Raw genomic sequence first — 16,087 nt, forward strand, 5'->3', positions numbered from 1 at the left:
ACGTCACTTTCTCATAAATCGGTAAGGTTTTCGAATCGAAATGCACATTTTCTAGAAATTGATGGTTTAATCCCGCCCGGACGGCTCGCTTCGATGCCGTTTTCGTTGATGACGTCACAACATGAACATTTTCGCGGTCGCGGTGGTTTACATTTAGCGATTTTATATAATAAATCTAATCAAAAATGGAAAATTTGAGCTTTACATTTGTGATCGACAATTAAAAACGGACGTATTTCCGCAAAGTTGTAAATCACATCATAGTATCACTTTAAAGGGGTACACTGTTCACATGTTGAACCACATGTTGAATCATTCCCGCATAAGAATGCAAGAAATATGCGTGCATTAAAGAAGCACATAAATCAACATTACCATTGACAGGCGCTGACCTATCATCGTAATGACCATTGAACCTAATCCCATAATTCCACAGGATATGCCGTCTGTTTCTGGCGTATTACCCATCAGCCCCCTGGCCATGTTGCGCGGCACAACAGCCGAGTAACAAATCCCTTAGTTCAATATCTGTTTCTGTAAGTACATTTGCTTAATCTTGTTTACGAGCTCGATGAGAGCGCAGTTCTTGCAGATAACTCTGGGATCGTAGCAGGCAGATTTTATTTGGATCCATTTCTTTAGTTGTTTGAAGTGGCGAATGTGGTCATGATTCGGTTTTGGGCACCCTTGTGCTTGAAAGACACACTGTTAGAGTAAGACTGTCGTGAGGATGGTAACCCTTTCAACCTCCAGTACAAGCAGTTATAATGATTGACCATAGGTAACATGATTTGAGCTCTCAAAGTGTTGGTAAAAGCAGCTTCTACACTGCAAGAAAACTACCTCCCTCTTGTACCTGTTGTAGTCGTAGGACTCTGATACAGTTGAAACAAGGTTAGCCTTGCGGCAGTGGTTGGGGGCCAGAGAAAATGGTAAAGGAAACTCCAGAGAGCATTCAACGGGCTTGCAGTGTCGCATCTCTGACTTCAGCTGATATGGGTTTGAACACGGTGGTCAGACCAGTCCACTCACTGTGCCTATATACCAGAGAACACGTGTTACTACTTCTATCCAGTCGATTTCACATTGAGCAGGTTGTAAATTTTTCTGTGTCTTTTTTACATTCCTTTTACATTACCGCAGTACCTTTCTCTATCAAGCAAAATTGGTGACATCCATTAGCCATCATACTTTGCTCCAATGCGTTCATTTGACCGGCTTGACAAAAACAAGCTATAGTTCAGCAACAGCTAATGAAATAATGGAGATAGCCACTCTGGTCTATTGATATTGTAGCTGGGGATTCCAATATACTTTATACCATACATACATGTTGAGCTTTGTCCATTTGCCGGACATTGGGTTATTTGTGATCTACCCAGAGACATCAGTTATTTAGAACATAGGCAACAAAATATCACAATTTCATATCGTTTTATCATTTGTATGAAGTGCACTGGCCATATAGAGTTGAACGTTGCTCATGAGGACACCGTTTGGACTGATGAATGATGTCTTTATTGGAGAAGTGTCCTGATTACAGAGGAAATATTTCGTGGCAATGACAAGAATGACCAGATTTAGAGCCTGTTCTGGTTTTATGACTGAAAGTCATGGAAAAGAGAAGAAAGAATTAAAGAATTGTCAAGTCCAGTTGGTTTATCTGAAAATCTGCTGTTTGAGTAGTTGCTAAAAAGCCTCTACGCTTGTAGAGGAAAAGGATAATGGCATTTGGAAAGTCGTTTACCATGCAGGGCTGACCCCCATGAACTAATAAAGTGAATGTAGCAAATTGGTGAATGTTAAGTTTTCATCCTAACACAGCACGGGCTGTCCATGTCAATATTGGCTCACTGAATGTTGACCGTGGGTCAAAACAGTCACCATCGTCAGAAGATGATTATTACCTTTTGACGAGCGAAGCCTGGAGTAATAAAAGGCAGTATTGGTTATAGCATGACATCACCTCCCACATCAAAGATTATCGGCATCGCAGCCCATTCATTTGACGACGGTCTTTATGACTGTCGCTCCGACTGATGATACGGAGTGGATGTTATCAATGGTGGATTGATTGGACATGTTCAGAAGGTTGATACTCATGGAATGTTCGATACTCATTTTGGTACTCATGTAATGGCACTTGGCAACTTTCGCTGCTCAACAGTCATTTCCCTAACTAAATTGTAGTCGGCAGTTTTTATTCTAGGGTTGGCTGAACTAAAACGGAAAAGTTACATTTTCTAAAATTTCCGCAAATTGCAAAAAGAGGTGTGAAAATTTGGGGTTTTGCAGTACTGGTCATGTCACGTAACAATACCACTTCCTGTCAGATGACTAACGACTATCTTGTCCATGTTAATCAACGCTTCACGCTGACCATCTCCCCGAGCTGTTGACGAGTGATTCAAAGGATAGATCGCAGATCCCTAAATAGTCATTATGCGTGTTGTTCTTGAATATGATATGAGTATGACATGATACCATCTCGCTCTGTCAAACGCTATTATTATCAGGATGATTTGTTATGTGTTTCTATCACAACTGCAGTCCTGATGGACTCACCGAAGCCGGAACGACTTGATAATTCACTGCCATTTCCCCGAAAAAGGTCATTAGCCTCGATTGAGTGACGAAATGAAAGGCATTTCTCATAAGGGCAAAACAGTGGCAATGAATTCCTCAGTCAGGCCCTGAGGCATATTACATGTATTTCTGGGTATTGAAGGAACTAGAAGTATGGAACTACGACAGTTACAGGAACTGAAATGGCTCAGAAGAGCAGAAGCAGTGAAACATGATGCCTGACCTGCTTTCTCCCGATTCAAGGACTCCATGGTTATTGACGAAGATTTCATTCACTCCGTTCGAAATCCTTAGGGAGAACATTGCCAACACCCATGTAAGTCAATGAACGGTGGTTACTCCAGTAAGCAAGCCGCTGTTCAGTGTCCATTAGCGCAGGAGCACTCAAGCGATCAACGATTCCTGTCGCAGTCATCAATCAAGACGATGTCAAAAGAACTCAACGTCAATCAGGGGAAAAGCATCCAATAATTTCATCCCCGATCACTAGTTAACGTGGTCCGTTATTACGTCTTAATTATACTTTATAAAACTCCTGAGAACCAATTATCAGGACGAAACTATTCATCCAATAGATGATCGTATCGAGAGAAGATCGAGATGACCTGTTGAACTTCGTCGTTCTTCTGCGGAGATGGCTAAAGTCCGTCACACACCAATCGCTATGATTACCGAGAGCATTAACCATCATATCAGTCCTGTCATCGCAGAAGGTTTAAATTAATTCTCTACCATAGCTCACTGACTCCTATATCGTGACGATATAAACCAGTATTATGCATTTATTAATGCTAGGGATGGGAACTGTGTCGTCTTTTTCATCATCATCATGGCTGATAAGGATAGATCTGTTTTGTGACTTGAATATTGTGGGTTGAAACCCCGCCAACTCTAATACATCCCTAGTGATGTTGGCAAGTCAGACTTAACTTACTTGAATGAGACTTATTAAATCAATGATTTTCATTTAGTATCCCGAAATCAAGCGGTTTTAGTCCTTGCAACCAGCGACTAAACCTTCGAAACTGACTCTACTCCAAATGTATTGCCATAGCAATGATATTTCATATCTGACGATATTGGACAAAACGAATCAGCCAGCCCTACAGAGAAGAGGTCAATTTCTACGATGTTGTACATACAAACTTACATATGGGTATCTTGATATTGCTTTGGAGCCTATCGGGAACTTCATATCACAAATGTAATTTTCCGTCAACACACTAAAATCCCTTGGTGCTAGTTGTGATGCTTTTCCAATGAGAACCAACGGTGAGAGCTCAGGCGGTGAAAAGTGTATATCTCAAACAAACACTTCCTACTTCTTAGAACATGGTAATGGGAATGTTGCGGGCAATATCGTGACAACGTACATAGCTCTGGCGAAAATTTGCCTAGGATTCGAAAGCAATATCCTCTGGCACTGCGGCTCATCAGCAATCTCCTAAGGCAGTGGTTATATAGAGTTCACAGAGACGTGTCACATTGTTGACTTTTCATCCATGAAATAAAGAACGAACATAGCTTTTCAAAAGAGCGGGCTACATACGATTCACGATGTCTACCTCTCACCCTCACATCATGTTTTCAAGCCTAAGTCTGTTATCTTGTGACGAGTGAAGCTAATTGTGACAAGTGAAGCTCGAAAAGTGACAACGAGAGTCTTATGAAACTCCAGCCTTACACACACATGTCATCTTCCAGCACTCTTGTGTTGCAATGCGCGATGCCCTCCTGAAGTTAAATTAACATCCCTACAACTCCAAGAGTCGTAATAACATGTTTTATGATGTTATTGGTGTTTCCTCATTCGTACATATTGACATATTCATAACTCCAAAGTGATACGCTGCAAGCTCTGGTTCAAACTGTACCTGCATGTGATACTGCCACAGAAAAGCACTTATCGAGACTCGCAAGAATTTATTAAATTCTAAAAGCAATTATTGAAAAAGGTTTTAGACGAATACGTTTCTTCATGAAACTCTCAGATGTGCTTGAAAAGTGTTTAGTCAATATAAGATGTATCCAGAAGTTGGACAGGAAGAAGATTTTAACCCTTAATGGTGTCCATAATATAGGTTTTGGAGTTAGTTTGACCTTTGATTAGAAATAGTTTTTTTGGGGGGGAAGGGGGGGTTGTACATGTCAACGTGATGAAAATTGACCCGTAGAGTATATCTGTAACAGTGCACACAGAAGCAATGTTGAAATTAATATTTAGTGCAGTCTATTTAGTTTAAAAATCTCAAAATTAAAATCGGCTTCAAATTTCAAATTTTTATTGCGTGGCGTAGGCAGTAAATTCCCATCTACATGTCTCCTAAATGCAGTGCCATTTAAACTGTTCTCCAAGGAGAGTAGTTTGAGCTGAGCTGATTTCATGCCCTGGTTGCTCTGAATGACGTCGAAAGTTCAGAGGGTTATCACTAATTGACTGATGCACTCCACACTCAGGTGATATGAAGGAGTCTCTTGATGGGTGAGGGATATTGCTCCAACCCCAAGAGATATCACTCATTTCAGACTGAAACTTTCCTCGCGAGGCTGGTAATGATATGTCCAATGTAGTACACTGTGAACTGGTTTTAGGGGGGTTGATTTTTCAGATTACATGAATGACGCAGATAACAAGCAAAATTTTGATTGGAAAAGAAATTTCATGATCTGAGTAAAAAGTAATGTTTGTGGAAATTTAGCCTTTTACAGTATTTGAGTAGAAGTTGAAACTTGTCAAAGATGAAAGTGAGAAGTGAAATCTGCAGATTCAGGGATGTCAAATTTCCAATTTTAAGCGGATTTCAGACTTTTTCTCTTACTAGATGCTAAATTCAACAGCCAGAGTGGAAAGATCTCTGTCTCGACTCTCTGTGGATCTTTGAATTTTGAAGATTGGACCAGAAATACGCATTTGATAGGCCTTTTTGTGCAAGTGAGTGCTGAGTGAAGGACAACATTTTTACTGGTGAAAACCATTTCATACTTCTTGCCTTAGCTCATCGGCATTCCTGCAGATTTATATAACTCTACTCTCGTCATCAACCTGATACAACTCCAAAGTTTCTGACGGCAATGTACATCCATACTTATGATATCATCTGAAGGTCACTGTGCCTTCGATATGGGCAACACCCAGATCTTGTTAGGACTCATTTCACGGTTTGTTAGCCATGTTAATTATCAGAGGTGACACTTTCACCGGAGCGCACTATCACACAATGCGCAGGGCTAAGCTGCTTTCGTTTCAGACATGGCGTAAGGTCAAAGGGGAACTTTCCAAAATATGGGAAATAGCTTCAACTGTCTGATTCTGAGAGCCAGAAATTTTAGTTGAGGCAAAGAAGGGGTGTTCCTTTAATTTTTTTCTAACTGCAAACCGACATGATCAATTGCCCACCATGTTTATTCTTTGTTGGCACGTATGCCCGTGAAAAAGCGACTGATGTTGTGTAGGCAAGCAATGGCCAGGGGTCAGTTATCATTACATGTGCTTCACACTCTCTTACTCCTCTTGTTAGGGTTGGTGGTGGTCATCTTGGATGGCTGGGTACATTCTATGGGTGGACGTTGCTGCCATGGTAACGGAGTATGAGGCCAATAGAAAACCATCGCTGGCCACACCCTGTAGTGTCATGCGGTCAGATGTTTACAAACATACTGATTTCGGAAGCAAAAACATCAACATTATATAAAATTTCTATACTGTTGCTGTGTTGCATTGTGTTGTTTCTCAGAATCACGTTGAGTACCAAAATGTTATATGGTCATGTGAATTACTGTTTGCAATAGCGTTTCATTTGAAACTGAGTAAAAAGTAACTGATGACCTTTGCTTCCCAAGCAAGAGGTTGTAAGCCTCCCTCCATCTGCCAAATCATTTTCAACTTTGGTTGATCAAATGTGTTCAGATATTTTGTCAAAACTGCCCCCTTTTAAAGCCGCGTCAAGGCTTTGTTAATTTTCTTACCTTGGTCCCTTTTTTTCAAACTTTTATCATCTTGTTCCTCATGAATCTATCTCAGCTTCACCAGATCATGGTGTCATCAAATATTATTCATTTGTCACCCTTGAGTATTAGCACACGATTTATCCACCTCATTTAATCTCACCTGTAGCGACTCCCATCACCTCCGATAGTTCTCAGGTGTGCGCCCAACTGTAATATTTTATGACGATGCTTCTTGGTGTCAAATAATACTATGGGGATTTAAGATTTCGGCACATTTTCGAAGTCAGTATGCTCTGATCGCCTCAAGTTATTCAGTTCCTCGTTAAAAGGTTACTCTGAGAGGCGCAAATAAAAGGAAGTTGCTCATGGGCAACAGAATAGAGGGTAACTTTTCCAAGATTCTCAGGTGTGCACCCGATCGCAACACTTTATGATGATTCTTTTTGGTGTCGGATTATAGTCTGGGGATTTGCAGCGACATTTCCATAGTCAGCATGCTCTGTTTACTTCAAGTTTTCTCATTTCCTTTTGTAAGCATATTATGAAATTGTCCTCCAGGTGTGGCATGTTATGACATTTTTACTTTGCCCCCGAAATGGTATCACGAATGACAGCTTTCCTGGATTTAAACCATTGTCTAAAACAACAATAGTAGCATTAATCTTCTTATTTACACCATCATACCTTTCACAATGAGATCCGCAGCATTTCATGCTTGTCAGAACTTTCTTACCCAAAGAAAAGTGAAAAACCAGCCATCGAAACACCTCTTTCAATTTAAATAATTAAAAGACCGCAAGTGTTAAGCGGAGCAGTAATTGCCTGCAAACCCATCAAATGGAACATAAAATAGACACAAATGACCCTTTGGCAAGTCTGATACAACATCTCTGCAAAGTCTATTCAACCCGTCCTTGCAATTTTTTACTCAATCCAGTCTCACGCCTGACTCAGCCAAGCATCAAATATGTATGATAGGACAACTGCAACTATTGCAAGAGAAACGAGCCATGAAAACACATCATCAGCAATCTTTGCTGGTTTTATATTCATGGGGGACTCATTGACCCAGGTTCCTTTTCTCGATTGGTTGCCTTCGGCAGCCTTTCCGGTTTCAATATCTGCCCTGCCCCCATGCCTAAAAGATATATAGGGAAATATTGTCTTCTATTCATTACGAAGAAATATACATCGCACATTCTGATTCGGTGTCAGAAAATGTCTCTACAGTTTCCCTTCAGCAACGCCTTTCTACTTATCATCAAGCTGCCACAATTGCTACCATTTGGGCCAGTCCATGAGAGAGTCTGAAAAGGAGAGGCAATGGGCTGCCCCAGGAGTCTCCTAAAGCTCAAACTGGTGCACAAACTAAGTTGCTCACGACTAACAGTCACTGGAATAAACGGAGAAGCAGAAAGACCCCACTGGATGTACAGCGTTGAAAAATCTGAAACAATCCTCAAACTATGGTGGGAACCAATTTGCTCGAAGCACAATGCGAAAGCAACCACCCTAAACCGTCATGGCGATATCTTTCTCGTAACTGGATCAGTCATATCTGGATCGATTGGGAATTGAGCAAGTTACTGATAAGATGACGCTTTTTCAATGATTCCACCAGAAAAAGATGACAGCTTGACAGCGAAAGCAATTCATCTGCCCATCATTGCAGAGTGAGGGAGGCTGTTGTTGCTTGTTATCAGTTAAAGGGGAACTATAGGCAGGAGCTAGCAGGTCAACTAGGTAGTTTCATTTTACCAGTGTTCTTCTCTAACCAGTGTTCCCTCTTCTCTCTTCAGATTATAAAGTACACAGTTCATGTGGTGCCAACTTCCAGTGCGACAACACCTTATGTATAGATGAGGATTTAAAATGTGACAAAATCGACCATTGTGGCGATTACTCAGACGAGGCTTCTTTTAGCGGTGCTTCATGTGATATCAAAGGTAAGAATTTGAACCAGCCATGTTCTGTTTAGGAATCCAGGGATTGTCACCTACTGCAGATTCAAATACAGCCAGCAACCCAACCCTGCCCCTCACACACACGTACGTACATGTGTACATACTTACACCATTCTATTTTGCCAATTACAATGTATCATTATCTAATTACCTCATGCAAGGATAAACAAAATGGAAGTGACAACAGCTGTGCATTGACCTTGTAAATTTCATGCAGAATTAATTCGTTTACGATAAACCATTTATCAGTCGATAACGATCCAACTCTTTCGGGACATTCTGTACTGTTTAATCCCATTTGTGTAAAACTTTTCTTCCACTGGGAGTCATTAATGTATAAGTCCTGTGAACACATTAATTTCACTCTCTACAAGATGAGTGAGTTTGTATATAGGTCACGGTAGGTTGAAGAGGTTACTGTGGCCCGAGTTGATGCTGAACTCAATATCAAATTGAAGAGGGATGGATTTTCCGGCAGTGCCATCTATCCCAAATCTGTTGAACCAACTCCTTCAGTTTTATATATTTCTAAATTAATATAAGCTTATTTTCTTTCTTTCTTCCAGAAAATAATATCCTTACAAAATTCTTATCCCTGGGGGTAACAGCTACGATAGCCATTTCAGTGGGGAGTATAGTCGTCTTTGTGGTATGTGTGGCGTGCGTAGCCTGTTTTTGCATAAAAGGTTGTCGGAAGCCCAATCAGCTCGATCAGACGACTCCTGGTACAACATCGACAGCGACGCACGTCGTACAAAATGGGACGTCACATAATTACCAAAATAAACAAGGTAAGAATTAGACTTGTTTAGAAACCAGTGGAACCTCTCTTAGCGGACACCTCTCTATAAAGGACCTCTCTATTGAAGACACTAGTTTTGGTCCCAAAGAGGAAGTTTCCATTCAATTTGACCTCTCTTATCAGGACACCTCTCTATTTGTGTATTTCTGTTAAGACAGCACAGCCATGAGTCTCACCAAGATTTGATAAAGACTTTAATAATTCTTGATCTCATCAAACTCTCCTCTCAAATGTTCCGCAATTTCTGATGACATTCCAATCTCAGGGTTTTTTTCTTTTCTTCTCTTCAGAAACTGTACAGTATAATCCTGTCTACACCCATCAAGGCTATCATCCCATGCAACCAGTCTACCCCAACACGCCGAGCACCACATACTCCCATTCTCCATACGTACCGCAACGCGAAACGTACACGCCACAGTCGAACCCGCCGCCATCTTACCATCGGTCATACACGCCGACGAGTAGTCGGTCGGCGAAATCAAATCGGTCAAACCCCGGATCAAATCAGAGCAACAGTGTCCAGTTTAATTCAAATCACGAAAAAGTGACATTTCCAGTCCACGTATAGGATCCGAGTTGGAGATAGAGACTCTTTAAGTTTTCTTCCGTGAGGGATGTGATTGCCTTCTTTTGGGCCAATCCATAACCATCTGGGCCAAGATTCGTAACCCAAGTCGTCGTTGTCACCAGGGCTTAAGGTGCCATAGCCGCAATGATTTGTGTGCCATAGCATGAGTTTGTGTTGCATCAACCACGCTGAACTGGAGTGTCAGGGTCATTACCACACTGAACAGGAGCATCAGGGTCAACCATACTAACTGAAGTGTCAGTTTGACTTTAAGGTTAAGGACAGGGTTAAGGATCAGAAGCCTGAAATCAGCAATCACATCCCTCACGGCAAACGTTTCATAGCTGCCATATGATCATATGCACATGACACTGTGTCATAGTGCATCTGCATGAAAAAAATTACATATTTCCTGTGTATTTTGCTGGATGGACTTTTGGAAAGTGCGGGGAAGAATATTGTATGAGAAGCTCATTTGCACTGGGAGAGTTCTTTTCATATTGGTCGCTTCTCTCCTTTGTCGTGGCATCAAAATTCATTACTTGAATTCACTTTAATTGGATGATCATATGAAGGACTGTTAGGCAAAATTCCCTAAAAGTCATATGGTTAATGAGGACTTAGGTCATTTTTCTTGCTACAGCCTTCATTTTGTGTAACTGATGCAATTCAGGAAAACGTTGCAAGCAATCCACGTTTAAGGGTTTACCAAAGCCATCGCCATTTTGGCCAGAACTTGAAATCCTAAAGCAATTAGAACTTCTTCAAAATGAAGTGGATGCACATAAAAACCTGGGAGACTTTCGGGAAAAAAGGAGCAGACTCCCAACCTTGACATTGGCAGATTTCATTTTGAAAGTTCTAATTGCCTTCGGATTTCAAGTTCTAGCCAAATTTGCAGTGCCTATCAGGTCAACCTTTAAAAACACCATACTATTTTCCAGATTCTCTTGATCTAGATAATGGGGATTGCATTGTCAAGACATTATCTCACACCAGTATAGGAAGATTTAGCAGAGTTTGCCAAATGATCTCGCTTTTGGCGAAAACTATAGGATCAGAGGAAGTGTCTTAATTTACACCTTAGGTCTCTCATAGCTGTCTACAGAAGTCTTATTTGCATTACATGTCTGTACAAGCATGACATTTAGGATTCTCCCTTTGACATGGCTGTCATTGCCTTGAATGTTGACTAATTCTTTGACTGTTATCATCTTCCATGTGCAGTGGTAGCTAACTTCGCACTCACTGTAAATACACGCATTTAATAACACTTTGTATGTGTGGTGAATATTTTAGATGAAACCTTGTCTCTGTAAATTCACATCACTGTTAATGGAGGGCTATAGTTCATATTCTCGTGCTTTTCATAACGGAGCGAATACTTTTCAGCCCTGCCTTTGCCAAAACAGTCTCTGCTAGGCTGTCCGTCGTAAAACTGGAAGGATGTATTTTGTTCTTCTTGAAAAATTATTGTTCCCTCTGAAACTGTCCTGAACTGGTTTATCCGAACACTTGCATAATATTGAAACCAGTTCCAAGAACAATATCTTGCAGTCGGCATTCTTTTGATAGAGGCCATCTCATACCAGTGATCATATTTGGGTGTGGTTAGGTTGGCAAAGTTGAGATAACACTTTAAACAGTGGAAAATGTAGACAATCACATCCAGTATGATCGTTATGTGACGTGGCCTTTAGTCGGTTATGTTTTTTTCTCGCATTATGTGCAATTTTTTTGTTCCTGTAGTATAGAATTATATATTGCAGTGTGTTGCTCAAGCGTAAAAAAATCTAATGTTGGACGTCAGGGTATTAGAGCAGGATGGACGAACTGGCTACAAAATGCTTGGCTTGTCTGTGTAGTTTTTGGACGCTCTGGGCAAATAGTTGCTGATGAAAGTTTTTGGTCATGAAAAAAGTGCATTTTCAAATTTTTTCTTTCCTTTTGATTCAAATTTAATGCAGAAGGCAACATAATTTGGCATTTTGTATATGATATGATTTTGGAGGTCATTTGATCAATGACAAGAATCCAAACTAGAAATTAAAATCTTAAAAAGCGTGACATAACCAGGATTGCAACAGACAAAAACATCAACCAAATGTTATTGCTGGGTTACCAGATGTGTATCATGAAAGCATCTGAGCATTGTGCTAGAAAGATGAGCTTGACCTACTTTCACATTTGACCTTGACCTACTTTTCTTCAGCAACTGCCCTCATAGTCTTCTGGCGACTCCCAAGTCAACGTGGCCGGTTACCATTTAGTGTTATTATGTAGTTCAAATAGCAGTTGCTTTTCTATCATATATTGTACATAGCAAATGATCTAATTTATACTGTTGAATTGAATTGAACTGCTGTAGTTATTTGCCTACAGGGTATTGTAAAATGGCTGTAGATGGTAGCTTTTCGGGATATGACATGGTTGTTTTGGTGGCGATCGACAACTGGAATTGCAGGGTGTGAGCGTCTTTTTCTACGATTGATCTAGCAGTTGCGCATGATCAGATAGCATGATAGACATACGTTTGTTGATAACAATAAGTCAATTCATGTCTGATGTCAAGGTAATCTACTGTAAACTATCAAATTTTCACGGGTATTTCGAAAAAAAATTCTAAAAGATCGCAAAAGTTTTAAAGATCTTAAATCAAAAATATTTTTTCGATGACTTTATTTGTCAAATTGAGGTCATTTGGGAAATCCACTCAAATGGAATGTCACAAAAATTTGGCAGCTTTCAGTATTGATGACATGATTTTGGAACCAAGATGCTGGTTCTAAGTGAGGGTCACGGAAGAAACCCAAAAACATGACCATCTGTTGGAAATCTCTCACAGGGCACCAGCATCAGAAGTGAAGTTACAGTTGTCCCAGTGTAGGGTTATATAATTGGTAGTCCTAGCAAAATCATCATGTCAGTCCCTGCTAATTAAGTGTGCGACTCGTAGACTCAATCTTGTCACACTGTATGTTGTATGTTCGCTCTGCAATTTCGCATTTAAAAAGATAATGTACATTTTGTTAATTTCATAGAGAAGAATATTGTATATTGGTTCACTTAAAACAATATTCAAGATAATTGTGTATGTGTGGTTAATGTTACCTCTTTTCAGCCATTTTATGTCTGTCATTTAGAATTTCCTATTGACCTATAAATTTCCATACTTTCCATACATACAGACTTTTCGAAAACTGTGCAGAAGAAATCTGAAATAAAGTTGTTGTGTCATGACTTGTATGAGCAATAATCTGGCGAGTCATGACTTGTATGAACAATAATCTGGCAAGTCATGACTTGTATGAGCAATAATCTGGCAAGTCATGACTTGTATGAGCAACTGTATGGCAACTCATGACTTGTATAAGCAATTATCTGGCAAGTCATGACTTGTATGAGCAATAATCTGGCAAGTCATGACTTGTATGAGCAACTGTATGGCAACTCATGACTTGTATGAGCAATTATCTGGCAAGTCATGACTTGTATGAACAATAATCTGGCAAGTCATGACTTGTATGAGCAACTGTATGGCAACTCATGACTTGTATGAGCAATTTTGCAAAAAAACTCTTGACTTTATGAAGAAGTCTCTGAAAGTACTGTTCCACTATTTAAGTTATTCAGTGACAGGTTTTTGTTTTAGAATGGCTGAAAAGAGTTTATAATTGGTTACAGTTAAGCTCTTATGTTGAGTTTTTTCGGATTCCTTGCCAATGGCTTATCCATTTAGTCGATGTACAGATTAGTCGTTTTCCACTGGCTTTGCTGACCGGGACGCAAAGTTTTTGTCACTTTGTGACTATTTACCAGATGTGGAGTAGAAATTCAATGGCAAAACCTTTGTAGAATTCCGTCAGCGACCTGGAAATGGTTGTTGCTAAACATAAGTTGGGAGTTTTTCTCATTTTCTCTTGTACTCCGGCACTCTAGGGGGTATACAGGGTGGTATTAATCTTTCAAAAATAGTTGAGCAACAGCCACGTCCATTTGTTTTCCTGTTGATGACTGAGGTACCATACCAAATATCCCTCGAATATCAGCATGAGAGACTCGCAAGTTACTTTATGATGTGCTCTCTGACTATGAGTTTGAAAACAATTTGATTGAGAAATTAAGGCAGATCAAGTATTCTTTCAGAAAGGAAGCTAGGATGTGGTCTCTGAGAGAGAAGAATTTATTGGCTTTTAAAGGGGCATTATTGTGATGCCCTTCATCACATCCTTTTAGGGACTAGGCTAACATCTAATTAAGGAGTGAAGTCTTGTTTTGAAGATAATCTGACGTCAATCGACAGGCAAACTATTGTGTAAATTGTACATTCACTGTGTATTTCAAGACAGAATTTATGGTTATTCTGATGTTTCAAAGTTTAAATGTCTGACAATCACAGTCGTATTATTTGCTTTAAGAGAATATGGTGTTCAGTAGTGTTTGTAATGTTAGCAATTAATTGCTTTTTGAAAAACCATCAACGGTCTGGACGTTTTTTCATTATTTGGCCTATTGCCTCAATTAAAAACACAATTACTGTAAAGCAGCCACACCTTTCTACATCTGAAATGGTATGTTGTTACATAATCCAGACGCTACCACCTCAACGGATCCTGACCGCTTTTACAGTAGTGCTCACAAAGAACTTCCATACTGTACCTGAAATCAAGCTGCTCTGGATTTCACTCTGGGCATGTGAACTTCTATTCGGATGTTTGTTTGGGTCACTTTGTATTAAACAAGACCTGCTTTGCTTATTTCCCTTTAACTTTATTGATGATAATCATATTCGATGTTCACCTCATTATGATAGTAAGTGTATTTGACAATCCCTCGTTATTGTTGTATATAATGCTAGCAGTATATTGGTTTCTTAACCCGCGGACAGACTAGCGCAGAAACTACAAAGTTAGCTTGGCCAAATAGGGAGTTTTCATTTTCACCCTCTCTCTCTGTATGCCTGCTATGCATTACTATACCTCAGGGCTAGTCTGTCAGTGGCTTTACTTTGCTTTTTATTACGTGTCCCTCCTTGCCAACTTCACATTCGACCACAAAAGATATAGAAGATTTTTGCTTTTGAGGTGGATACTTTCGGTGATATAATCTCAGTTTGAGAATTTTTAAGAATTCAAGGCCAAAGACAATTTTTTGTGTGTTTTTCTGTAGTGTATTTGCAATAATTATCGCGAAAAATAAAACGCCCAGGAAAATTCAGCGTTTTACTGTGTCACTTCATAAGGGACCTTGCACCATGCTAAGAACCCCATGTTTACTGTCCATGTCATCAAAACATTGTATGCCAAGATGCTTTGCTCTAGCTGGCAGAGAAAGAGACAAAAGGCAGGCTATCCGCATTGGGAATTTTTGGACTTTTTCTCACAGCCTCGACCTGAAGGGGTTAAACTGCATTTGTGTCTTTTGTTTGGTCGACTATTTCATCCCTCCATTACCACTAAGATTACTAAAACTTGTTCTCATTTCGATTGGTGAAAAATTTTAATCATGTTCAAACTACATGAATGTTGTGTCCTAATTTCATCTCGTAATAATCACAGTTTTATCCTCATGATCATAAAATATTGTGCACACGGGCGACTTGGGTGAAACAGTTGAAGCAACTGAAAATTTACAATCTGAGACAGAAAACTCTTCAGAAGACTTATCAGCAATATCAACAAAAGCTATATTTTCTGTGGCTTGGCGACTACTTGTGTCGCCCGTGTGCGCTGTACCTTACTTGTTTCATGGCAGAGTATGTATCATAATGAATTCGGGTTTTAACATATTTCAATAAAACTTTGTCAAAATAACGTGGTTTGTTTTTGGTTACTTTGTAGCTGAACTGTAATGTTATAACATGATGATTCTAAACCAAGAGACACAGGGGCGTAGCTATCGTTTTGATATCGGGGGTGGCAAAAAGCTTGCAAGGGGGGTTTTACCCCTGCTGCCCCCTTTCCGCTAGTTACACCCCTGGTGAGACAGCTTTTGATGGACTGGCTGAAGTCCCCCCCCCCCCTAGGTCCCTGATACCAGACTGCCACCAAGGTCCAGTCCTCAGATCGCAGTAAGTATGTAGCGAGTGAAATGGCCTGATATTGTCAGGATGAGTAGTCTTAGGGGAATTTTAGAGTTGGGTTTTTGGTGGCCAGATTAAGCCATACTCAGTGATAAAACCATTCAATTGTGAACTCATCAAGTGTGATCATCTAG

At 40.0% G+C, this 16,087-nt stretch overlaps 1 protein-coding gene across 1 annotated transcript in view; it reads left to right on the top strand.

Annotated features, from left to right (window-relative positions):
- LOC135495495 (uncharacterized) overlaps window positions 1-15,684 on the top strand; it is a 102,845-nt gene extending 87,161 nt beyond the window's left edge. Inside the window, exons 5-7 of the mRNA XM_064784209.1 lie at window positions 8,334-8,480; window positions 9,065-9,289; window positions 9,591-15,684. Of these exons, the coding sequence (XP_064640279.1) occupies window positions 8,334-8,480; window positions 9,065-9,289; window positions 9,591-9,871 (653 nt within the window). The 3' untranslated portion in view covers window positions 9,872-15,684. The remainder of the gene's footprint in view (window positions 1-8,333; window positions 8,481-9,064; window positions 9,290-9,590) is intronic.
- Window positions 15,685-16,087: the final 403 nt, after the last annotated feature.

The sequence above is a fragment of the Lineus longissimus genome, chromosome 11, assembly GCF_910592395.1.
Source record: "Lineus longissimus chromosome 11, tnLinLong1.2, whole genome shotgun sequence".
In the NCBI taxonomy this organism is placed as follows: domain Eukaryota; kingdom Metazoa; phylum Nemertea; class Pilidiophora; order Heteronemertea; family Lineidae; genus Lineus; species Lineus longissimus.